We start from the raw sequence: 26,999 nt of genomic DNA, 5'->3' as shown, positions 1-26,999 counted from the left end.
GGTTCTTTTGAACCTTTGAACGCCCCTGGCTGTAAGCATATTAACTCTGAAGACGAGCTGCTGCTCTAACTTTCCTGCAAGTTCAAAATAAAATGGTCCAAGATGGACTCAACACTCTGGATTCTGTTCAGTAAATACATGGACTGGTACTTAAACTTGGATGAGTAAAATGTACCCTCAGAAGGCTAATTCAGTGGGTTTGAGTTCAGTGTTGTTGAGTTCTCTCCACCCCTGAAGTCAAAGATTTCTATTTTTGTTCCCGTAGTCCTGACTGTATTACTGTTAATTTTGTAATATTGGGTCGTACTTTACATTTCTAGTAACCCCGGCTCACACCAGTGTACCCAGTATAGATGTGTCTGAGTTTACCTGTTCAATATGGAAAGTTTTCCAGGAACCAAAGCGACCTGCCCCCGCGGTGCACACTGGGTAATATTGAGGCAGGGTAGCAGCAGCAGCAGCCGGCTGACTCAACCTTCACTTTGGGCTCCAGTCTGAGCCGTCCTCCGCTGTTCGGCTGGTTTAATCTGTCAGGAGGATAGCTCTGTCTTTATCCGAGTCATGGAGACCAGAGGAGAACTTCTCACGGTGAGCTGAGCCGTTTTATTTCGGTTACCGAGACACCTGCTGTCAACCCAAGACAGGGGGAGCTAATGCTAAAGCTACGAAGCTAGCTTGACGTTTATAGAAGCTGCTTGTTGACGTTAGCGTTAGCTAGCTGCGCAGTTAGCTCAGGTAGTTCACTTCTCACTCACTTTTCCCTGATGTTGTCGCTTTTCTAACCTAAAAATATATCTCAGATTATTATGTTACAGTGTGTTCAATCAATATTGACGACTCTTCGGCGAGGCGACAAACTTATGACACCTATTCATGACTAAACAGTTGTGTTAGCTGTGCCTCTGTTAGCCTACCAGCTAAGCCAAGTTAGCTTCTGTTACACCCCATCTCAGCGCACTATGTCGGCCCTCTAGACTAATTGGATGCATCTTATTTAATGCTAACCTAGCTGTTAGCCTCATGACAGGTCAATCCTGCCCAGGTTGAGCTCTGTTGTACGTAAATGTCCTGGATAACCGTTAAGTTTCTACTGAGCTAACGATTAGCCTGCTAAGCTTGACGCTTTCCAGTTTAGCTTCTTAGCTTCCCTTTGCCAGCGTCTGACAAGTAAGGAAAATGTGTAAAACTTAGTAAACTCTTTAAATAACATCAATCAGCAGTGTAAGAGTGTTTAACTCAGTAAAAATCAGCTGTCAGAAGAGGCTAACCTTGCCATGAAGGTGACAGCTCGTCTTAATGGATGACAGATTAGCTGAAATGTTGTCATAGTACCAGAACTTTTAACTGAAAGTTAAGACCAATCAATACTGATTTATGTGTCAGTACCACAACTACTAAAGCAGAAGGCCCAGGCACCCTTTATTGGGTATTTCAATCATGGAAAATTGCAGGCAAACTCATGCAAACTGTCTAAATTTCCCAAAAACATTGGCAGTGTTTGGGTATCAAAACGATCAATGGATTAGAGACGTAACAAAACTAAAATGTAAGGATGCTCAATATTGGATTTGTGCTATTATTTAATATGCCAATATTTGCAATGTTATGGCTGTAAAATAGTCAGGAAATGCCCTAAGTCTGAGAGCTTTGGTGCCTTTTCCCAAGACTACTTGAACTTGACTTTTCAACATCTGGTTCATGATTATTGCTCATTATATGGAACTGTCAGCAGTTTAAAAGAAGAAAAACACAAAAACAGATTTGTTTTTCATGGCTTTTATGAGAAGAAATTTTGTTATTGCTCGTGAAATTTTGATTTGACATCTGAAATGTGAACCTATACATGTTTAGAACAATCACCAGTCATTTTTTGAGTCTAGGACTCTGGGTGTGCAAAACACAGTGCAAAAGATAACTATATACATAGGCGACAATTAGTGCAAATGAAGGTGGAAAAATGCATTCTCAACATTCTCAAGTAACATTGTTATTACACATGACAGACACGCACAAATGCCACTATCTAACGCTATTTTTTTGAAGACAAAACACCACTCTCGCTCACTCTCCTTTTACTCTCTTCCACACTCTCCTTTTTTCACTCGTCTTCTGCCAAAGCTGCCATTTTTGTGCTGCTGTTCGACATTACCGTAATGTACAGTGCTTAACAAATTTATTAGACCACCACCCAAAGTAAGGTTTATGCCACAGCTGCCCTAAATTAACAACATTGGTAATTACCAAAATCATTTTTTATCTTTCTGCAATGGTTAATACACCAATATGTCGAAGCTTTTTAACCCAAATGATATTTTTGATGCTAAAATAGAATTATTATTGTTATCCATGAATTTTCAAATGTACTGATTTACAAAAAAAACTGAATAAATAGTAAAGCACATTAATATTTCTAGATTGATACGTCAGATTATAGTTATTTACTGGCATTCCTGAAGAGAAAAATGAGTTTTAGTGGTTGAATGTCATGCTTGATTCATTTCTGACTTCTCAGAGAAGCCCAGTGAGCCGGCTCAAATTTGGGTATAAAAAGGTGAACTCAGTTTGAAATTCCTCATTCCTGTTCAAAATGGTAAAACATGGAGAGCTGACTGAAAATGAAAGAGTCCGCATTAAAGCACTTCATGATGCTGGATGGTCTCCGAGACAAATATGACAGGTGGTCTAATAAATTTGTTAAGCACTGTATATACCACACATCATATATTGCCAGAAAGCACAGATTCTCAGCTCACTGTCAGCGTTGGAATTTTTTAGATTGAGCAAACTTCCGAGAGTTACAGTGTTGAGAATCTGTGTAGCGGTCTCACGATACTGCTGGTGTTTTTCTATGAATGCCCATGTCATATGGTTGCGAGTATCGTAATGAACCATATATGTGCGCATGCTCACAATTCTCAGCCTTCCAACACCGTTGGAATTTTTCTGATCGGACAAACTTTGACAGAGTTACGATAATAATACTCCAGACATATAAAACACAGTGCCGGCGCCGGCTCAGTAGGTAAAGGGTTAAGTCAAGTTTGAGGTTGAACAATGAAGCAAACTTTAAGAAAGCACTTTAACGTGTAAAGAATGATGATGAACGAAGAAAAAGCCTTAAACTGATGTAGGTCTGTTGGTGCTAAGGATTGACTGATATTTTTTCAGGGCTGATATTGATACTGATTGTTAGTAATGCATGAGACTGATAACTGATACTAGTATGAATTGATATGCATTTGTTATGACAAACAAATTATACTTTATGGGAAAAAACTGAAACTGCATGTTTAAAAATGAGGAAATATAGCACTAGCTCTGTCAGCATGAGAAACTGTAGCAACAGGATACAGGAGGAGGGGACATACACTCCCTGTGTCAGTGCCACCCAGGCCTCAGTAGTTGTGACATCACATCTATTAGACAGCGTTGTAGGCAGGACATTAGACTGTAGAGAGCACAAACAAAGCAAGAGTAGAAGACACACCTTGAAGTGGAGGGCAATTAACTGAATTAACTGATTTAATCAATATCACTAAAATAAAATGCTGAAACCGCTGATCGTCTAAATGCCAAATTTAGACGTCAATAATCAGCCAGGCTGATACCGGGTCTACTGCTAGTTGGTGCAGCCTGAAACGCTGTGAATATTAACAACCAGTACAGGCTGATATTCACTGCTGAAATATTGGTTGCAAATATTGGCCTTAATTTTCATGTCTGCCAATACGATTAATGACCTTTTAACCAAATAAAATACCGTGCTTATATTGGGAATCAAGATTATCATGACCTAAGATAGCACAGTTATCAGTGTTGTCACAGTATTGATATATTTGCTGAACATTTACAGAAAGGACTATCATTTTTTTTATGTTTGATAGGACAGAACAGATCCAACGTTATCAAAGAAAAACAGATATTCATGTCATACTTTCAATTCAGATCTCCTTATCCTTCTGATTCCTCGTCAATACCACTTTCTATACTTGTCTTTTGTTTGATGGAAATACAAACAGCAACCCTTATTAACAGCGTTCGTGTAAGATGAGTAATTATTGAGTGAGAAACTTCAAAAGTTCACGACTTCATCTGTAATATCTGTGAAATATTGCTGAAAAACAAACTAATTTCTCACCCTCAAAACTAGATTTAGTCAAGTTTCTTGTTAAAAACAGAATTTCATTGTCTTGATGACATGAGATTTTATTTAGACTACGTTTGCATTTTTTAAAAACTGTCCTCGAATGAACCATAATATAACCATAGCTGAGCTCGTACAGTGAGATAATTAACGCCTTTTCCTGCTGATTTCAACATGTATTTTTTTATTGGTTTAACATTTTAAACAACAGGACTTTCTCAAATTCTAGGAGCACTTTTCACGGCTTTTTGAGCACATGAGGAGCACCTAAAGCTGAATGTGTCTTGCTGCATTATTTTAATAGGTTAAGATTTGAAAATCATCAATGGATCACAAAAGTGTGCCAGGAAAAATGATGCCTATGCTTTAAACGAATGTACAGTGAATTCATACATGTATTTTATAGTTTTTCCTATGATAACAAGCAAATTTTAGCATTTGTGCCAAGATTTCTACTTACTTAAATAATTTTCATTGAGTATGAGACCTTGTTTTCTCAGGCTGATGAGGAAATTCCTCTAGAAGTTACTACATTCCCACGCTATCTCTGGAAAATTGAGAAAAATGAGATTTAAACATGCATGGTCTTTTGTAATGGTGTGCTTTTTTAAAATATGTTTGTTTTGTTCTGTCTTTTTGTACTGTTGTGTTTTGATCCATTTGAGGTCTAAACTGCTTAATTTTTGCAATGAATACATTCGAGTTCTGCCAAGGAGAGGAATGAGTGCATTAGAAAGTAAAAGCAAACCTCAGCAGTGTGAAAGCATGACTTTGGCAACCAATGGATTTGTGCAATTTGGAAAAGAGCAGGAGTTTTCTTTTGTACTTTGATTGCTAAAAACTAAAATCACTAGGACTTCTATTTTTGCATCAGTGCAGAGCAGGTATCAATATTGTTTGATTTTATCCAGAATTATGATTATATTTAAAATTCCAGTATCAAGGCAGTCCTAATAGAGAGTAAAAGTACACTTATGTGTATCCAGAGAACTGTTTCTCATGGGAGTTAACTGGTCTTTCTGGACTTGCATGTCCATGTTAGCTGCATCTGGGTGGAAACTACCTGCTCCCAAGTATTCATGGAGATAAGGCCAACAAAGCATACGCCTTTCAGACGCCACCCACTGCTCGGGTTGATGGCGAGGGAAAGCAAACAGAGTTTCCTCTTTCAGTTGGTGTGCAACTCCAGTTAGTGTCTGTCATGCAAGCTCAATTTACATGTTAGAAACTTTCAGTTAACACTTTGTCTGCAGGATTGATTTTCCTAATATTTACTGCAAAGAAGTGTGCAATATTGCTCCACGTTTGGTTTAAAGATTAGTACCTTTCTAATGTCTGAGGGAGGATTGTTTTGATTATCTGATAGTCTCTGGTCATCTCAATTCTTCATTGGTTAAAAAATGTCATATTTCAGAACAATACCTGCACAGTAACTAACCTTCAGGGGCTTGATACTTTGAAAGGTGCAATGACTTTTTGCAAATTTTGGACCAATGATGCTAAAGCCGTTTTTAAAATTTCATGACCCAGTTTAGCTGCCAAAAACACTGAGAAGACCAAACCAAGGGTTCGGGAGAGACAGGAAAGAGATGTTGGCAAAAACAAAGGCAGATCGTGTTTGTAAGTGTTGAAAAGAAGGCGCGTTTAGATATGAGACTAAGCCGGCAGTGTGTCTTTGCCCTCATGTTGCCCTCAGGTTGATCCTTGAAGTGAGAAAATCACATGAACTGAAGCGTCTGTAAATAGATCTGGTTGTGTCAGGAGGCACAGACTGATGCAAGTCGGCATCGTTTCAGTTCTTTCAAACACTGTTTTTCCTAATTAACACTCCATTAATGTCGGTTTGATGCCGATGCGTCTCTTTTAGTGCCGCGAACATTTGATTTCTGTCGTGGCTCAAACCGCATGTGGAGCTAATTGGTCCTGGAGCAACACTTTTATTAGGTTCTTGTGTTTATTAATCCAGACTGGGCCTAAAAGGTGCATTCAGGGACCTAATTACATGGTGTAATGTGTGAATTAATCATTTAAAGGGGTTTGTAAATGCTCCAGCACAGTGGTTTTCAACTGGTCTAGCCTCAAGACACACCACCACCTCTTTAGTGAGAAATCACAACCAAAATCCACTAAAATTTAAATAAATAGTTCATGAAAACTTTGCCGTTTAGACCTTAAAATGAAAGAAACATGATTGAACAGAGTTAAGATGAAACAAACATGCTTAGCTCACTGATTGTTACAGAAACCCTGTGAGGAAATATATAGCAATACATTCTAATTCACTCCTCTTCCTGTGATGACTCCCTCTATCGCACATAGCGCTCTCTTTTCCTCCCTCTCCCCGCCCTTCTATCCAGGGGTAAAATGAGAAATAATAATTCTGTCATCACTTTAAAGAATCCTCACAGTCATGCAGCGGTGCTGCTGGTGGATTCAGACACATTCTTGAGGAATTTATTGTAAATATTCACTCATCACACAGCAACGTCTTCATGTTAGTGATTTAAGCAACACTGGCATTTGATTGCATTGCTGCTGTTGTTTTGTTATCTACCATTTTTCAGTCCCTTGGCTTGTTTTCAGAAATTATGTTTTACTGCTCTTATCAATTGTAGATCTGATATAAACATTTAAAACTAGGATGTCACAAACTAACATTGTAAAATGAACAGAAGCAGGCAGCAGTTTACTAGCAGCTCTCATGTTTTGGATGGTTAATCTAACATTTTTGTTAATGGAGTTTGCAGACAGTTATATAACAACTGAAAATATCATCTTCCTCTATTGCAATCAGCTCCTTTCTTGTTGTCAGACACAATAACAATCCAAGCACTAGCAGTGACAAAAACAAGCCTTTTTGTTGTTTTTGTTTGTTTTAGTTGGGTTAGTTTTCTGTGGAATTTGAAACTGAAGCCATGAAATGCCATGTTTCGGTGGAGATTGAGATGATCTGCTGGAGAAATCCCAAAGAAGTTTGAACAAACTTTTTATCAACAAACCAAAGATTATAGATTATATTACAGATGCGTGTCTTTTTTCTCTGACTGGTTATTGTCTCTGACGGTGTCTTTCTTTGCTGTTTTAGGTGTAGCCAGGAGGATTCGTTGACCGCCAGAGCATCATGGAGCCAGATGTCATCCGTATGTACTCGTCCTCTCCACCCCCGATGGAGGACGGTGCAGAGGATGAGGACAATGAGTTTGGAGACTTCGGCACCTTCTCTGGCGTCCCGAACAGCATCAGCTTCACAGAGTTCGACACCCCTACAACTTTCAATCAGACACAGGCTTTGAACGCCACCTCCCCGCCGGAGCTTATCGCCAACAGAGGGGTGGTGGGGTTCAGCCACAGCTCCTCCAATGGCACCCACAGTCCTAGTAATGAGCTGTCAAAGGCTAATGGCGTTGTGCCATCAGGCCACCTGGACAGCAGCCCCCCAGACAGAACTGAGATGAAAAAAGTCCTCTCCAGCTCTCTGGATTTGTCAGTGAGCGACACAGCTGGCAGTGAGCCCGCTGACTGCAACGGCAGAGGCACAGAGGTGCTAACAAACGGGTTTGCATCCTTGGACATTCAGGGAAGCCCTTCCTCGCAGAATTCTGTCCACGCTCACATAAAAGGAACGTCCACTGGGGACAACGGCGCAGTCCCCGTTGAGAGCCCGGAGGACGATTTTGCAGACTTTGCTGCTTTTTCAAATGCTGAAGGACACCTCGGCCAGACAGCTAATGAGGACTTGGACAACCCCACGGGGGGCAGCTGGCCGGCGGAGGCTACCTGCCAAGAGGAACACTGTAATATAGCACAGGGAACGACTTCAGAGGACAATGTCAGGGACACAAACAGAACTGGACCCAACATATCTGTCCCTGCTGAGGCCCCGGACGGCTCATGCAACACGGACCGGGGCTCACACACGGACGCTGACTCTAATGAAAGGGACGTAGCCTTCGCCTCAGAGGCAGTTTGCACTAACACAACCCTCACTCTGAACGGGGTGGATGTAGCCAACACGGACGATTCCAAAGACGCCACAGGCAGCTGCGAAAATGACCTCTCACCTGACGCAGCTGCAGACGGTGAGGCGGGACAGTCAGACTGGAAGGGCTCTGGTAATGAGACGGAGACAGAAACGGAGACAGAGACGTCCTTTGGCCGGCCGCTGTCCACAGACGCACTGGAGGAGTATGGAGACATGAGCACTACGGGCTCCGTGCCCTCTCCGCCCCTCCAAGGGGAGACCGCCACACCTGCTGACCACAGCCAGCTGGCCGAGGATGACATGGAAGAAGACTTTGGGGATTTTGGAGATGCCGGCTCATTCGGCGGTCAGGGCTTTGCAGATTTTGACCAGCTTGACTTCCAGCAGGAGCAGAGCAAGTCGCACAGCTCGGCCCCTGCACAGGAAGCCGCAGACGCCAAAGACGATGACGACTTTGGCGACTTTAATTCCCCAAAATTTCACAAAGGCGGAGAAGAGGAAGAGGGTGGAGGAAAATTTGCAGACTTCCCTGTCAGCGACAGTTTTGGGAATTTCAGCTCAGCTGCAGATGGAGCAGACGACGGGGCGGATGCTGGGTGGAGCGCCTTCGGGGATCAGCAGGAGCAGGTGGAGGGGGAGTCCTGGGCGGCGTTCACCACGGAGCCGAGTGTCGCTCCACCTGCAGAGAGTAGAGAGGAGGAGGAGGAGGAGGAGTGGCATGAAAGTGAGGCACCTGTAGTCAGCGAGGAAGCCAGCAGGACGGACAGACAGTCGGTAAGATCTGTGAGAAATAAACCAGTCACATTGAGAAACTTCATACATGCAGAGCTGATAAACCCATTTGTCAGGAGTTTTTATTCATGTAGAGCTCAATAGGACAGGCAAACTCTGGAGAAGGCTGTTTATGAAATTCAGGAGCTGTAAAGTGGAGGTGGGTCTCCCCCAAAATACCTTTGCATAGTTAGAAAATTCTTCACTGCAATGTAGGGAACTAAATTTAAGATATTTCAGTGAGATTCACCAGGAACATATTTGATCAAAAATTGGTGTCCCTTTTACAGCAGACAAACTGCAGATGTTTCTCAAAGTAGTTTTAAATGGTGCCATTTCTTTGGAATGGATGTCCTCCACTTTCATTATATCGTGCAAAATCAGTGTTCAGGGTTTACAAAAGAAAAAGTCCATAAAAACAAAATAGATGATGCTCAACAGAAGAGATGTTTGGATTAGAGTTTCAAGAATCCAGGTGTTAAAAGAACTGTGAGCCAAAATGTTGAGAAAACAGCTAAACTTATGTGCACTCTCTGATGCTAAAAGAACTGTTTGTTAGCAAGATACCAGGGATGGGTGTTAGCACACGAGTGCTTGTTGTGGATGTAGTATTTCTTCACTTGTGCATGCTTTGTTTTGGGCAGTAGATACTAGTGTTATAGTACTCCAGACCGGTCTTGAGACCACATTTGGAGGACTTGAGAGCATTTTTACTCGGTCTTGTCTCAGTCTCAGACTAGCCGGACTCGGGACTTGCCATCAAGACCAGTCGAGACCAGCACTGATCTGCTATTCTTCGACTTCATTAATGTGATAATAAAGAGAATCACCAGCTAAAACAACAAATACCTTCAATTCATGTGTAATTTTGAGGGATAGAAAATATGGTGTGTTCAGGTAACTTCAGTAAATTAGATGACTTTATCCTATATGGTGTGATATGTTCAAATGTCCCATAAAAGATACAAAAATTTATTTACGACGAGAAACTTCAACAAATCCAGCTTTGAATCCAAGTACATGTTTGTATTTTAGGGATATAAAATGGATGTTATAAACTGAATCGTGACATTTGAACTCAGACACTACTCAGTTTTTACCACTTCTGTTGTAAGTAATTGTGCTCATTTTGTCTTTACCCCAAACTGTAGAAAAGTGTCGTTAATGGTATCCATAAAGACTCAGATTGATAAGGACTATTGATAACAGTACCAATTTCAATAAAAACTAGAGAAGCACTCGAAGAGTGCAGACCTCCGCCATTAGCCCTATCTCCCAGTAGTAAAGAATCCTTTAAAAAATTCCTGGATCCAGACGGTGATCCAGATCACTCCCAAAATCTAACCAGTTCTTCCTTATGCCATTTCTGATATTTCCTGAAAATTTAATCAAAATCCATCCATAAATTTTTGAGTTATGCTGCTAACAAACAAACTAACAAACAAGTCCTGCCAATCACATGACCTCCTTGGCGGAGGTAATAAGCTATCCCCATCCCTCGTAATGAGACCCCACCGTGCACATTTTGGTCACAAAATGCTGCAGTCTTTTATGTTTCTTAACACAACCAAGCTCATCTTTAAATCCTAATTTCCCAAGAAATGAAATGGGACTTTTGAGGACATGTTTTCTGGTCTTTAGCAACCTTTTATCTGTCAAATTTATTAAGAGAAAACTCAAATTAACTAAATTATAATCAATTATAAAATTGATTTTTATGGTCTCGGTCTTGGTCTTGACTTGGTCTCGATTCCCCAGAAGTCTTTTTTATAATCAATTATAAAATTGATTTTTATGGTCTCGATCTTGGTCTTGACTTGGTCTCGATTCCCCAGAAGTCTTTTTTATAATCAATTATAAAATTGATTTTTATGGTCTCGATCTTGGTCTTGACTTGGTCTCGATTCCCCAGAAGTCTTGGTCTCGTCTTGGTCTCGTCTTGGTCTCGGTGCACTCTGGTCTCAGTCAAGTCTCGGTCTTGGACAGTGTGGTCTTGAGTACAACGCTAGTAGATACACTGGCTGTTAACTACGTATATGTGGATGCATTATGGCTGCCAAAAATCCCCTGCTCAGCTGTATACTTCCTCATATTTTAATGTAATGCAGACATGAGAAGCAGTTTGGGCATGACTGATGGAGGCTACACAGCAGCTGAAAGTTTTAAAAACAAACCGACTAACAATGTCCATATTCTCCACATCTTGACAGTGTTACTACAAACCTGTCTGTCTCACTTGCTGATAAATTCTGTTTGAAAGTTGATGTGTAAAAATCAGATCGATGTTTTCATTTAATCAGTGACTGTGTGAACTGGTGACCAAATTGTCTGACTTCTTCTGTATGAATGTATTTGGTTAGATATAAGAAAAACTGAGGACATAATTATGGTATACAGAGGTCTAACTTCTCCAGCCACAGCCTTGGCTTTATTTGCACAGCAAACCAGATTAGCAACAATAACTACTGATAAGAGCAACCCGTCTGGATACTTAGGCCCCAACTATGCTGGGCCTTTCAAGGTTTAAATATTTAATCTAAATGAAAGGCTGTAAATGGGAATGAAGCAGGCTTTGGCAGTTTAAAAGCTGAAGATATAAAAACTGTATATTCTAACAGTTGTAAGAAGTCCAAATCCAGCAGCCAGTGAATTAAACATTAAAGTTATGACTTTTCTGAACAGAGACTTGATTGTCACTTTATGAAATAAACAACAATAAAGGTGTTTGAGTGTCTGTTTAGACTTTCTCCGTCAAACCTGATATACAGTACCATCATGTTACTGGAGATCACATCACATACGTGACGCCCTGTTAGCATCAGCTAGCACACATTGTTGTGATGATAGCGGAGCAGTAAAGGTCAGCCTGCTATTAACTAGCTAACCAGAGAGAAAGCTATTCTAGATCACACTTAAATATTTTCCTTGTGTACGTTTTTCAGCTGAGTCACAGCCCTTACACCAGCAGTGTCCTCTGTGTTCAACGTGATCCGACCCGTTAATAAAAAGGTCAGATCTCTGATTCAGTGAAGTAGAGCTGAGAGTGAAGGAGCTGTCCTGAAATGATCCGTGTGATCAGACGCGGTGTGCTGACGTCTGCAGATGGAGCTGTGGAGTAACAGTCGCATGGACACTCGTGCACACCTTGATAACGGAGAATCCTTCTACAGGCTCCGCCCTCAGGATGTGTCTCAGTCAGGCGTTTAAAGGGAAGAACATTCCAGCCAGATGAACACTCAGACTCCAAAAGAGCCTTAAAGCGAAAACCTGCAGCTCAGGTACTCAGTGACTGTTTCATCATGCAGTGTAATGAATGAGATTTTTTACCAACATTCAAGCAGAAACTCCTCCTCTCTCCCTCTGATTTGTCCATGAATATCACTTCATACATGTTTAAAGGATTTTAGAAATAATCTTTCAGTGTAATACAGATACAAAAACCATTTTTAATGTTGACTTATCTTTATCAAGATTATAGGGAAGCAGAAATATTCAGGGTACAAATATGTCCGTCATGTACACTAGCATGATAATGTGTTGCCAAGCCAGAACAGGTATGTAACCCTGCTGAGTGTGATGTCTGCTCTGCCAATGGATGTACTGACAACAGTTGTTGTTGGTACAAAACAGAGCTAGTCGAAGTGTCTTATAACACTCAAAATAGTCCCTTTCTTTTGTTTTCCTATAAAGTTAAAGATAGGAAGTGTTAGAATAATATGGAGATCATACTGAAAAAGTAATGGGCTTAAAAAATGCAAACACAACCATCCATCTATCCATCCAATCTTCTGTCTATCCATTCACCCGTCTGTCCATCCATCAGTCTATCTAGCTGTCTGTCCATCCATCCATCAGTAGATCAAATAGTCCATCAGTTTTGTCGGTAAATCAATCTGCCCTTCCATTTATCAATCAGTACATTTATACTTCCGCCCATCCATACAGTAGCCCATCCATCAGTCCACCCATCTGTCAGTAAATCCATCTATTCATCCATTCAACTGTTCGTCTGCCCATCAATCCATTCTTCAAATTAATCAATCCATCCACCAATCAGTAAATCAAACAATTTCCCACATCTACCATCCGTCTGTGCAGTCGTTAGTAAATCAATCTGTTCTTCCATCCAACCATCAGTAAAATAATCCGTCTATCAGTCATTCTATTAGTCCATCTGTCTGTCCGACCTTCTACCTGTCCATCCATCTTTTGGACCATCCGTCGTTGCACCAATACATTGATGTATCAGCCCATTAGGGCTGCAGCAATAGATTCTTTTTGTAGTCGGGTACTCTATCAATTCTTCTGACGATTAATCGAGTACTCTAATAAGAAAGATTGCATTTTTTAAATCAATCTTTGGCTTTTTCAAGACAAGTATTACTAGACAAATGAGAAAAGAAGTTTGTTCCCTTAAATGAACTACCTCTGTATTAAAAATTGGTATTAACAGGTTCTCTAAAGAAAATGTATTTTAAAAAGTGCAGTGAAGTTCTGATGACAGTTTACATTTCCTAAAGTTACAAGGAAAGGAAGTCAAATAATTGCATTAGATTATGCCATATTTGGGGTTTTAGGGATCCTTTACCAGGAAATTTTTGGTTCCAACACTTTATTTCTTTCATTGTAGTTCATATTTATTTTCCAGTTTGTCATTAAAGTAAAGGGACACTTAATCATTTTAACATCCTCTATTTTATGCATGAATGTAATATTTCACATTCTAGCAAGAATAAAGTTCCATCATTCACACAGCGGTCTGATGATGTCTGAACGGTGAACCTTCAGATTACAGGAATATGGTCTATTTTTCAAAAGGGTGTTCACTTTTAATTTTTGTACATTTTTGTTAGTGAGTTCATCCTTTGGAGACCATCCACTGACATGGAGAACAAATTTTAAGGGATAAAGCTGCTTCTGTGACCTGATGAATCCTGACTGTATGATGATGAACTTTGACCTGTTTAGTCTCAGTCACTGTCTGTGGCAATAGCGTGTTTCCATTTTATTGGTGTCAATTCATTATCAATATAATTCTTATCAAATAGTTTTGGATGCTGAAACTTTTTGAAAAATACGCTGGAATCCAGACATGAGTGCACTAAATGTTAGATAACGTGCACACACAGAGAGGCCATATCTGCCATGAAGCTGCGGCCAGTGGATGCGTAAAAACGCAGGACGAGTAGCCTACCTGTAAACATTACTGCATCTCTTTCTCTTCCCTCGTGATTTTCATGCCTCGTATCATGCATGTTAAGTTATAGTAACAGCGAAAACGAGGGCATTGTGCCACATAAATAGCCGTCCGTGCGAAGCACAGCACGCCGTGCAAACACGGCACGATACAGCGTGGGCGTATATCGATACAGGACTGATTTAAGTGAAGCCTCGAGGCAGATAATTTGCCTCGCGGAAATTTTTTAATTGAATTACCCAGATAATTCGAGGAATCGTTTCAGCCCAACACTCCATATATTCATTACTTATACTCCCATTCATCAATCTTACCCATGCACCCTGGCTCAGTCATGGCGCCAGCAGACGTCCCTCTGCCCCGCAAGGTGTTCCAGCTCCACCTGGAAGACCTGGAAGCATCTCAGGTCAGAAAGGATCTAAATCCTCCAATAAGCAGTGGGTTTACCCTGAGGTCTTCTACTAGTTGGATGTTCTTGAAAGACCTGCTAAAGAGGACGTGACCATCCTAATGTGATTTCCAAACCACCTCAACTGGCTCCTTTGGATGTAGGAAAGCAGCGGCTCTACTCTGAGCTCCCTCTGGACATCTGTCTTTAAAGTTGAGCCTGGCTTCTTCTCACAGCTCCAGTCTAAGTTTATTCATGAACCAGCTCTGAAAGATTTCAGAATAAAGCAGCAAGCATACAGACTATGTGGTGAAAACTGGCTGAATATAAGAATGGAAATTCCCGCTGTAATGCCTCCTGTTTACATTTCATGTGGCTAAATGACTGCTTTTCTCTCAGCAGACCTTGTTGTCGAGTCGTCTGGAGAAACTGTTTCAGAGCAGCTTCCCTCAGACTGCCGTCGTCCCCGCCATCGAGGATGTGGAGGTGTCGACCTTGAAGAACCTGCTGGAACCTCCAGAGGAGAAACAGCCAGGAGCAGAGGAGGAGGAGATGCCAGCGGGGCACAGGTGAATCTTCATGTCCCTGTAGTTGAAACAAATTCAACACTTTTCACATATTTTCCCTGTTTTAATGTCAAAATACAAACACAGAAACTGATGTATTTTCGTAATTGGCATGTTTTGCTATTGTATCTCCTTTTCTCAGTCTTCCATAAAAGTCTGATTATTGCTGTTCAAGTTTCTCAAAGCTTTATTAGCACCCAAACACAAAACAAGCCCTGTAAGAAGACAAGTAAAAGAAGCGTACCAGTTTTGTTGTCCTCTTTCCCTCGTTGCTGGGGTTGTATGAATATTGAGCCTCTTTTACTACCAGATCCTGATATTTCCTTGTCTTGCAGGTCTATGCATGGTGGCGTATGGACGCAGCTTCAGGACATCCACGAGGCGATAGGCCTCAGATACCAGTGGGGGGGCTCTCACTGCAACAAAGCACTACTCTGCTGCCTGGGCATCGACACCAGGAACATTGTGAGTCTTCAGATTCTCTCTGAAATTGTATCTTTAGGATAACAAATGGAAAAAGAGACAGACACAGAAAAGGGCAGACAAATGAGCAAAAGTCATTAAAATGATAATTTAACCTTAAGACCAGTCATTATGTTGGCCTTTTTTTAGTTTAGACATGCACAAAATACCCCTTAATTTCCACAGTTATTTTAAGAAGTCATTTAATGGTGCATCAAATCATCTGCGACCTTTATTAACCTCTGCTGGCAGTCTTCAGGGCCTGTATCGTCAAACTCTCTACACACAGGCTTGTGAGGCAGAGACATTAATGTCAGAGACAGTGGGATAAGTCTGAGTTTTCTAACCTTGAATGTTTAAATGTGCTCAGCTGTTCACAGGACAGAAGAAGCAGCCGGTCATCGTGCCGATGTACGCCGCCAGCCTGGTGAGTTTTGTCAACGTTACACACATTTCATTTAACCCTTTACCTACTGACCCAGCGTCGGCGCTGTTTTATATGTCCAGAGTATTATTACCGCAACTCTGTCAAAGTTTGTCTGATCAGATAAATTCCAACGGCGTTGGGAAGCTGAGAATAGTGGGCATGTGCACATCAATGGTTCATTAGAGTACTCGCAACCATATGACGTGGGCATTCATAGCAAAACACCATAGCAAAACATCAGAAGTATCGCAAGAGTGCTACACAGATTATAAACACTGTAACTCCTCGAAAGTTTGCTCAATCTAAAAAATTCCAACGCTGACAGAGAGCTGAGAATCTGTGCTTTCCGGCGAACAGCACTGTGAAAACGGCAGCTTTGGCAGAAGACGAGTGAGAAAGGAGAGCGAGCGAGAGTGGTGTTTTGTTTTCAAAAAATTGCGTTAGATAGTGGTATTTGTGCGTGTCTGTCATGTGCAATAACAATATGTTACTTGAGAATGTTGAGAATGCATTTTTCCACCTTTATTTGCACTAATTGTCGCCTATGTATATATTTATCTTTTGCACCGTTTTGCACACACAGAGTCCTAGACTCAAAAAATGACTGCTGATTGTTCTAAACATGTATAGGTTCACATTTCAAATGTCAAATCAAAACTTCATGAGCAATAACAAAATTTCTTATCATAAAAGCCATGAAAAACAAATCTGTTTTTGTGTTTTTCTTCTTTTAAACTGCTGACAATTCCATATAATGTGCAATAATCATTAACCAGATGTTAAAAAGACAAGTTCAAGTACTCCTGGGAAAAGGCACCAAAGCTCTCAGACTTAGGGCATTTCCTGACTATTTTACAGCCATTATAACAAAACGTGTCCAAATCGCCACTTTTAGACTCAGCAGGTAAAGGGTTAACACTTGTATTTTTAAGTGTGTGTACTCTAAAGCACTTTTTACCACCTTTGAAACCTAAGCGCTCATAGAAAAGCTACTATCTACTAACACTTGAAGTTGCTTTGTTTGCATCTTGCTACTGAAGTGTAGCAAATAAAAAGATAAAGGATATTTCTAGCCATTTCTCTCAATGGAGGAAAGGCAGAAGCACAAAGGGATAGAGGATAGGCACAAGAATGGAGTAACAGCAAACCAGAAATATTCCTAATATGCATCCTTAATGAGTTGTTGACATCTGAAGGTCTGCAGTTAACCAAAGAAAAACCTAACAGGAAGGAAAATTCATTCTGTCTTCACCGATTCTTGCTGTCAGTGCACCTCTAATGCTCCTTAGAAGTTTCATTTAAGTCACCATAAGTGGATTTCTGCAGAATGAGTGACCCTGATGCACATACATTATTGAGTACTGCATATACTGAGCTTCTTAAAATGGAAATATTCCATAAATTTTATACTCTAAAACTCAAAACTTGGCTCTCTGTGTTTCTATTGCTGTCTGCAGGGGATGCTGGAACCAACCAAAGAGCCTGTAAAGCCCATCTCTGCAGCAGAGATGATTGCTTCTATAGCACAGGCGCCTCCAGCTGCTCCAGAGAAACCCTCCTGTACACCAGACACAGTCCAGGTGGGACCTCAGGACGTCCACCGACCAACAGTAAAACTACAGACATTAGGATTAGATTTGACTTACTGTAAAACTTTGTGTTTGTTAAATGTTACGTTGAATAAGAATACTCCATGCCAATATAAATTTCTATTTTCATTTCTTATATTTAACTGTCTAAATTGCACAAAAATACTATAGGCTGATATTAACAGCTGATATAGGCCGATATTTACAGCTTATATAGACCAATATTTACAGCTTATATTGGCCCATATTTACAGTTTATTTTTGCAAATAGTTATGGTTTAAATAGGCAGATATTTATAGCTTATATTGGCCGGTATTTACAGTTTCTAAGGCAGATAATTACAGCTTATATAGCTGATATTTACGGGTTATATAGGCCAATATTTACAGCTTACATAGACCAATATTTACAGCTTAAATAGACCAATATTTACAGCTTATATTTGCCGATAGTTACGGTTTATATAAGCTGATATTTACAGCTTATATTGGCTCATATTTACAGTTTCTAATGCAGATATTTACAGCTTATATAGGCTGATATTTACGGGTTATATAGGCCAATATTTACATCTTATTTTGGCCGTTATTTACAGCTTATATAGGCTGGTATTTACAGAAGATATAGGTTCATATTTACGGCTGACCTAGGCTGATACTTACAATGATATTGGCCAATATGTATCTGATATAGGTCAAAATTTACAGCTGTTACAGGCCATTATTTATATCTGTTGCAGACTAATATTTACAGCTGATATATGCTATTTACAGTCAATCTACAGGTTTTAAATATCTGCAGAGATTCATATCTGTCAATACCAATATAATGCCACTTCCCTCTTTTAAAACAAAGTTTGTTTTTAGCCTGCAACTTGTCCCACTTTAATTGATAATTGCAGCACTAATGGTTTTCTCCCTTGGACCTCCAGCAGGAGGCGCTCCCACCCGTCCAGTTTGACTGGAGCAGCAGTGGCCTTACCAACCCTCTGGATGGTTAGTGAAACCTGCCACCTTCTCCCCAAACACCCTCCTGTTTCTCCCTCTCCTTCGTCTTTCTCTTTCTTACTAACCTAGCACAGTTTCACGGATGTTTGTGCAAAAAAATCACCAGCCATTTTCTGCCAATCTCAGCTGATAATCTCCACATGATAAATATGTGTGCAGCATGAGGCTGGTGGAATTAGCACATCCAGATTGAGCATGTTAATGTCATATTATTAACATCTTTGAAGGTATTTTAATCAACCTTCTTTAATAAAGGGAAAATCCACTCTAAACTCTTGTCATCCAATCCAAACCTCTAATTATTCTTTAAGAGTCCATGCCGTCCTCTCTCTGGAGCTGACAGTTTTCTCTGTTTGCAGTGATGTGACATCAAGGTGGATTTTTCCTTTAAATGTGGCTTCTCTGCATGAAAACAAACGGTCGAAACAGAATCTAACGTTCTTCATGTAGCTGACTGATCACTGACACTACTGCATGTCTCCGCTTTCTTCTCTCTCTCTCTCTCTCTATCCCTCTTTGTGGTTGTTAACCTCGATCGCCCCTTGGCTCTGCAGCGAGCGGAGGCTCTTCTCTGTTAAACCTGGATTTCTTTGGTCCTGTGGAGGATTCAGGCTCCACCAGCTCAACCTCCATCCCAGGTCAGCAGCTGCTCCCGGCCTCCTCCTCCTTTTCTTCTCCTTTGTTGTACCCCGTCTTTAAAATTAACCCCTTCATCCCTGCCTCTCACTCATAAATCTTGTAGAACTTTTCTTTGGGAGATGACTGATACTGCTTAATAATCTGAGTATCCCTGTGTGAATTCAAAGGGTGCAAACGTACAACCATGTTAAACCTGTAAACATGAGCAGTGTTTTTATGTAGGGAGAAAATTGTCAACCAGTGCCATCTAGTGGCTCCTATTGAGACATTTTTTTTTTCTTTTAAAAGGGAATCTAGGACCAGAAACACTCATATTTTGTGAGGTAAAACGACTGTTTTTGTAAATGGAGTCTGCTGGGTTTGATGATGAAAATAAGATGAGTGCTATACTCTTTTAAATAAATAATATTTTCAACTAAGAGTAAGTAAAGTAAGTAAAAAAGTAGTTTCTAGCCACTAATTTACCTCTTTATTAAACAGAAGTTAAATTCAGATTAGTCAGCTTGTCGGGAAGTAAGAAAACTGAAAAAAGAGTTTCTAACTGTCATTAGAAACTAGAGCCTTTACATTAGGTTGTTTGCAGATGATTTGACGTCCCAGTGAAGAACTTCAGGGGAGGGCGGGAAGTCTTGCATTAAGAAAGACTGACAATAATCCAAAGTGCGTTGTTTACGGCTGTACCTACCAACTGGATTGGAAAGAAAATAATCTAGAGTGACTTTCAAGTCCAGAAAAAAGAGAAGGAATGACTTAAATGAAGCCAAGCATTAAGTCATGTAGGACACGTAATCATGCGCCTAGCTGGGATCAGCTGAAGGCCAGCATAAAGTTTCACCTCCTCCACCCCAGCCTCCTCCTTTATAGCATAAAGCTTCACCTCCTCCACCCCAGCTTCCTCCTTTATAGCTTAAAGCTTCACCTCCTCCACCCCAGCCTCCTCCTTTATAGCTTAAAGCTTCACCTCCTCCACCCCAGCCTCCTCCTTTATAGCATAAAGCTTCCCCTCCTCCACCCCAGCCTCCTCCTTTATAGCATAAAGCTTCCCCTTCTTCACCCAAGCCTCCTCCTCTATAGCATAAAGCTTCACCTCCTCCACCCCAGCCTCCTCCTTTATAGCATAAAGCTTCACCCCCTCCACCCCAGCCTCCTCCTCTATAGCATAAAGCTTCTGCTCCTCCACCCCAGCCTCCTCTTTTATAGCATAAAGCTTCACCCCCAGCACCCCAGCCTCCTCCTTTATAGCATAAAGCTTCTGCTCCTCCACCCCAGCCTCCTCCTTTATAGCTTAAAGCTTCACCTCCTCCACCCCAGCCTCCTCCTTTATAGCATAAAGCTTCCCCTCCTCCACCCCAGCCTCCTCCTTTATAGCATAAAGCTTCCCCTTCTTTACCCAAGCCTCCTCCTTTATAGCATAAAGCTTCACCTCCTCCACCCCAGCCTCCTCCTTTATAGCATAAAGCTTCACCCCCTCCACCCCAGCCTCCTCCTTTATAGCATAAAGCTTCTGCTCCTCAACCCCAACCTCCTCTTTTATAGCATAAAGCTTCTGCTCCTCCACCCCAGCCTCCTCTTTTATAGCATAAAGCTTCACCCCCTCCACTCCAGCCTCCTCCTTCATATCATAAAGCTTTGCCTCTTCCACCCCAGCCTCCTCTTTTATAGCATAAAGCTTCACCCCCTCCACTCCAGCCTCCTCCTTCATATCATAAAGCTTTGCCTCTTCCACCCCAGCCTCCTCTTTTATAGCATAAAGCTTCACCCTCTCCACTCCAGCCTCCTCCTTCATATCATAAAGCTTTGCCTCCTCCACCCCAGCCTCCTCCTTCATATCATAAAGCTTTGCCTCCTCCACCCCAGCCTCCTCCTTTATAGCATAAATCTTAACCTTTTCCACCCCAGCCCTCTTCCTTTATAGCATAAAGCTTCACCCCCTCCACTCCAGCCTCCTCCTTCATATCATAAAGCTTTGCCTCCTCCACTCCAGCCTCCTCCTTCATATCATAAAGCTTCACCTCCTCCACCCCAGCCTCCTCCTTCATATCATAAAGCTTTGCCTCCTCCACCCCAGCCTCCTCCTTTATAGCATAAAGCTTAACCTTTTCCACCCCAGCCCTCTTCCTTTATAGCACACATCCAGGCGAAAAGTTTAAAAAATGTTTGCAGACATGAATTTAAAGCCTCAGCCTAAAGTCCATCAGACAACGCTCACATAAGGTCAGTTTCCACCAAGCTGACTGTTTATTTTCTATACATTTTTACAGTTTATATTACAGTTCTAATTGGCTCCCTAAACGAAAAACAGGAGAAAATGAATATCAAAAACTACTCTCCCCTACTTTCTGGGACTGATTTACTTTAACTTTTGATTTAAAGTTGTACAAAATTACCAGAAACACTATTCACAATACAGTCTTTAATTCCACACAAATAACAAGGTGCTCTGTGGCGAACACACAATACCAATACAACAAATAAACAATACAGTGAATTATGACTCACAGTCATAACATCATTAAAACCCTCAGAGTTTAGCAGAGGTTTTAAGACGTAGCTCAAGAGGGGACAGGTCTATTCTGGGGTCTGTTTAACAAAATATCAGTATTTCCATTAAAACATGTCTGTTAAAATGGAGGAGAAAAGCCGTTAACGAGGCTCAGCTTGCCTCTTAGCTCAGTCTCCGACTGCTCTCATACAACTAGTCCTGTAGTAGGAGGTCTGCAGGACTGAGACATGAGTGGAGAAAATTAAATCCTTCACTCTTTATCAAGTGTAGGTCTCATAGCCAGCAGATGTAGAAATGTTCTGATAGCTGCAGCGTGCAGCTACCCCTTGAGTTTTAATGGACTAACTTCATACCCAATCTGGCTTTAAAATACAATCACGGTTACCTGACTGCTAACAGCCTATACCAGAATTTAAACTCTATTATGATTCTAGAAAAATGAACTGATGCCACTCTCTTTCACCACAGCTACAAAACCAGAGGCTTTAGGCTCCTAAAATAGGATCAATTCTTTTTTACTTTACATGAATCTAACATAGATTCAGCCAATCTCCTGTAAACCGTCAAATATCAGTAAAACACTGGCAGAGTTTCTGCCCTGAGATGTTGCAGACGTATTTGTCTGTTCTCTCTCTGCAGACTGATTATTACAGACCCCTGAGTGGAAAAGTGGACAATGAACAAGCAGACCGAGACATGTCTCCTCTTCTTCATTTCTCTGCTGTTTAACCTTTCTCTCCTCTGTAGGCGTCGACCCTGAGCTGTACGAGCTGACGACAGCTAAGCTGGACCCCGGCAGCTCCGGTAGCCGTGTGGCCGACGCCTTCGCCCGCCTGATGTCCACCATGGAGAAGACCAGCACCTCCACCAGGTAGGAGGTCACAGCCCTGTCACATGACAAAGAAAACGTCATGAGTCAAACGCAGTTTCAGCGTTTCTGGCCATAAATGGTCCTGAATATTTCCTGCTGTGTTCTCACTTTGGCTAAATCTGACTCTGAAATCACCTGAATAATCCAGTTAAAGCTGAGGTGAAACAGTCTGAGGCATGTTCTTCTTTAGCTGCATGTTTTATTTGTGGAACATTTTATGATGAACATCCTGCCTGATCCTGTCTCTGACACCTCTGTGCTTTTATTTTGTTAACAGGAAGCCAAGGAGAGAGGAGAATCTGAGCGAGGAGGCAGCCAAGGTGATCTCAGGTCTGCCCGATCTCTCCTTCATGCAGGCCAAAGTGCTCATGTTTCCCGCCACGCTGACGCCGCTTGGCTCAGCGGCTACGCCGGACTGATGCCCCTCCCTCCCCAGTACTGACCCCGCCCCTCCCCTGACTGTCTAGCCCCGCAAACTGGATTGGTCCAAGTCCTCTATTTTTGTCTTTTTCTCGCTGCAGCTTAGCTTCTCCCTTCATACATTTGTTTCTTTTAATTTTTTTTTTTTTTTTTTTTTTTTTTTTTTTTTTATTTAAAGTAAAGCGAAGCATTTATCACGACAGGAAACAGCTGGGACGCTCGGCCTGCACATTTAACAGAGTCATTATTTATAGACGGGATAATTTATAGAGGAAGGTTTTAGACATGTGTGCTGTTCATATCTAGAGGAATCATCGTGTATATAATCAGGGATAAAACCTTTATTTTCCTTCTGTGTTAATTTTAATTCTGGATGATTTTGAGGATGATTTGACGTCTCCATGTTGGGAGTTTGTTCGTGTCTGTTTGTGAAGGAAACACTGGCTGAAGCTCTTTGAATCAAACTGAAGTGGTATATATATGTAAGTTTAAATTAATACATTTATATACGTATATAAATCTATATAAATATATATATATATTTATCAACTTGAAACCACACTGCCTGCAAAATCCAGCTGAATGTTTGTCCCCTTGTGTTTAAAGGCCTTAGTTTTTACTTTCAGTCTCGTAGATTTTAACCAGATTTTCTCTTTTTTTGTGGAATTTAACGTCGCTTTTTAACATGAATTATGTCCAAACATCCCACTGTTGCTGCAATCTGTCTTCACTTTATTTTATTCCAGGTTTGAACATTTTCTAGCTGCTTTGTCGTCAGATAAAAACATGTTTGCTTTCTCGCTTCTTGTTTTTCGGGGGTAAAAACGGGACTTTTGTTTTGGTTAAAACCACTGAAACTGGATGAAAGTTTCTCGGCAGTGAAGGTCGACTCATCAGAAGGGAATTAAGGGACCAATTTCTGCTTCCACGTGTTGAGTTTGTACACTGTTCTCCTAAATATGAAGTGCTTTTCGTCGTCGCCGCTCTTATTTGTTAATTTTTTTGTTTTGTTTTGCTCATACTACTGTCAGCCCCATCTCCCAGGAGGATTTTGCACATTGTAAAGATGAAATGGATGTAATCATAGTTCACTGTGGCTTTAGACTGTGTACAGTTAAACTATGGGCTGTAAAATGTACGGGAAAATTCCTATGGAAAAAACTGAATCACTTGAAGAGCCTGTCAAAAGGTCATTGTGCATGCCCGGGTTCTTTTCAGACGATAAGTGTGTAAATTTTACTTTTAGTGTACACAAGAAATTAAAATAGTTATCTTCTCTGCCTGTGTCTATTTCTGTTTGGATATAATACACAATTTTATTTCTGTCACAGGTTTATCGCACTGTTTAGGCCTCTGAGTTGATGAAACATGGTCAATATAATTTTTTTTTTTTTTTTATCTAAAAAAATTTAACAAAAACTCTTTAATGTCAAAGTGAAAACAGATTTCTACAAAGTAATGCCAATATAAAAATATGTAGTGTTAATCAGTATTCATGGCTACCATTTCACCGTGAAGACAAAAGAACACTCAGAGACAAGGTTGTTGAAAGGTGTAAGTCAGAGGATGCAGAAAAAAACATTTCCAAGTTTCTGAACGTCCCCCAGAGTTCAGTTAAATCCATCATAAAGAAATATGTCACATGTAAATCTGCCTAGATCAAACCGTCCTCAAGAAGGAGACTAGAGAGAGAGTCCACCAAGACTCCTATGACTACTCTGAAGGAGTTCCAAGCTTCAGCAGCTGAGATGGAGAGACTCTGCAGACAACAACTGTTGGCCGGGTTCTTCACCAGTCAGAGCTTTATGGGAGAGTGGCAAAGAGAAAGACACTGTTGAAGAAAACTCAGATTCAATCTGGACTAGAGTTCACCAGAAGGTTCGCTATATTGCTAAAAGTATTCACTTACCTGCCTTGACTCACATATGAACTTAGGTGACATCCCATTCTTAATCCATAGGGTTTAATATGACGTGGGTCCACCCTTTGCAGCTATAACAGCTTCAACTCTTTTGGGAAGGCTTTCCACAAGGTTTAGGAGTGTGTTTATGGGCACATTTGTGAGGTCACACACTGATGTTGGATGAGAAGGCCTGGCTCTCAGTCTCCGCTCTAATTCATCCCAAAGGTGTTCTATGGGGTTGAGGTCAGGACTCTGTGCAGACCAGTCAAGTTGATCCACACCAAACTCTCTCATCCATGTCTTTATGGACCTTGCTTTGTGCACTGGTGCACAGTCATGTTGGAACAGGAAGGGGCCATCCCCAAACTGTTCCCACAAAGTTGGGAGCATGGAATTGTCCAAAATCTCTTGGTATGCTGAAGCATTCAGAGTTCCTTTCACTGGAACTAAGGGGCCAAGCCCAGCTCCTGAAAAACAAGCCCACACCATAATCCTCCCTTCACCAATCTTTACACTTGGCACGATGCAGTCAGACAAGTACCGTTCTCTTGGCAACAGCCAAACCCAGACTGGTCCATCAGATTGAAGCACAGTCATTCCAGAGAATGCATCTCCACTGCTCTAGAGTCCAGTGGCGGCGTGCTTTACACCACTGCATGCGACGCTTTGCATTGCACTTGATGATGTATGGCTTGGATGCAGCTACTCGGCCATGGAAACCCATTCCATGAAGCTCTCTACCACTGTTCTTGAGCTAATCTGAAGGCCACATGAAGTTTAGAGGTCTGTAGCCATTGACTCTGCAGAAAGTTGGCCACCTCTGCGCACTATGCGCCTCAGCATCCTCTGACCCCGCTCCGTCATTGTACATGGCCTACCACTTGGTGGCTGAGTTGCTGTGGTTCCCAACGGCTTCCACCTTGTTATAATACCACTGACAGTTGACTGTGGAATATTTAGGTGCCAGGAAATTTCACCACTGGACTTGTTGCACAGGTGGCATCCTATCACAGAACCACACTGGAATTCACTGAGCTCCTGAGAGCGAGCCATTCTTTCATAAATGTTTGTAGAAGCAGTCTGCATGCATAGGTGCTTGATTTTATACACCTGTGGACATGGAAGTGATTGGAACACCTGATTTCCATGATTTGGATGGGTGAGTGAATACTTTTGGCAATATAGTGTATGTGGCAGAGTCCATGGTCAAGAGGGAGAAAGTTGTCTGGTCTGATGAGACCAAAATGAAGCGTTCTGACCATCAGAGAAGACGCCAAACACTGACATCACCACAAACACACCATGCCTGCTGTGGAGCACGGTGGTGGCAGCATCGTGCTGTGGGGATGCTTCTCAGCAGCCAGCCCTGGAAGACTTGTAAAGGTAGAGGGTAAAATGAATGCAACAAAATGTAGGAAAAACCTGGAGGACAATCTTCAGTCACTTTAAAGGAGGTGAATATTTATGCTGTCACTTATTTTACATCACAGATTTTTAACGAGATTTAGTGTAAATTCTCTTGTCAAAAAAAACAAATTATATTGACCATGACTGATTTATAAAATCAATCAAAGGGTAAAACATCCAGGGGGGTGAATACTTTTTATAGGCACTGTAGGCACTTATATCCACGGTGTAAGGCTCTGCTTGTACCAGCAGGTGTCACTGTGAGCCCAAACATTGAGATGGACAAAAGTATGTAGACACCTCTGTCAATATCTTACATTGCTTGTGCCTCCTGATTTAGGCTGTTTGGAACCAGTGAAGAGGATTTATGATGAACGGCAGTGTTTCCGCACAAAGAAGGCAAACAAAATAAGCTGTTAATAAAAGAGTTACAGAGGATAAATCTACATAAATTTACTAAATGAGAGGCTGCTCTGCCATATACTGCAGTTGACAGTCTTTTAAATAAAGAAACTTTCATGTGTTAGAAACAGGACTTTTTCCCTCTGTACTGAGAAAGACAAGGCAACTTTGACTGTATCCCTCAGATAGAGAGTTGGCCTCTTTTAGCACAAATCAACACAACAGCACAGCAGAAAACATGATATATAGAGCAGGGGTTCTCACTCCCCATAATATAGGTGCCAGAGACCGGGCCCCCCACTGGACCTGAAGGTGGTTGA

The 26,999-nt window shown here is 41.3% G+C and overlaps 1 protein-coding gene across 10 annotated transcripts; it reads left to right on the top strand.

Annotated features, from left to right (window-relative positions):
* The first annotated feature begins 440 nt into the window (after positions 1 to 440).
* Positions 441 to 24,228, top strand: aftpha (aftiphilin a). 10 transcript variants are annotated; one of them, XM_041785673.1, is made up of 10 exons: positions 441 to 588; positions 7,230 to 8,900; positions 14,885 to 15,051; positions 15,384 to 15,513; positions 15,881 to 15,937; positions 17,395 to 17,517; positions 18,459 to 18,522; positions 19,089 to 19,172; positions 22,424 to 22,547; positions 22,825 to 24,228. In XM_041785673.1, the coding sequence occupies exons 2-10, from the start codon at positions 7,266 to 7,268 to the stop codon at positions 22,964 to 22,966; spliced, it is 2,526 nt and encodes an 841-aa protein (XP_041641607.1). In that variant the 5' UTR covers positions 441 to 588; positions 7,230 to 7,265; the 3' UTR covers positions 22,967 to 24,228. The 10 variants fall into 10 exon arrangements, with proteins under 10 accessions (XP_041641607.1, XP_041641604.1, XP_041641609.1 ...); XM_041785670.1 differs by having other exon boundaries at positions 17,395 to 17,547; XM_041785675.1 differs by having other exon boundaries at positions 14,882 to 15,051; positions 18,462 to 18,522.
* Positions 24,229 to 26,999: the final 2,771 nt, after the last annotated feature.

Source organism: Cheilinus undulatus, linkage group 4 (genome assembly GCF_018320785.1).
Source record: "Cheilinus undulatus linkage group 4, ASM1832078v1, whole genome shotgun sequence".
NCBI lineage: Eukaryota > Metazoa > Chordata > Actinopteri > Labriformes > Labridae > Cheilinus > Cheilinus undulatus.
This window is presented reverse-complemented; position numbering and strand designations above follow the sequence as displayed.

Excerpts from the sequence above, each read along its gene's own strand:
- aftpha (XM_041785669.1), top strand. The coding sequence starts at position 7,266 with ATGGAGCCAGATGTCATCCGTATGTACTCGTCCTCTCCACCCCCGATG. Across the intron at positions 15,938-17,394 it reads CGATGTACGCCGCCAGCCTG|GGGATGCTGGAACCAACCAA; the intron begins GTGAGTTTTGTC and ends TGCTGTCTGCAG. Across the intron at positions 19,173-22,423 it reads CAGCTCAACCTCCATCCCAG|GCGTCGACCCTGAGCTGTAC; the intron begins GTCAGCAGCTGC and ends TCTCCTCTGTAG.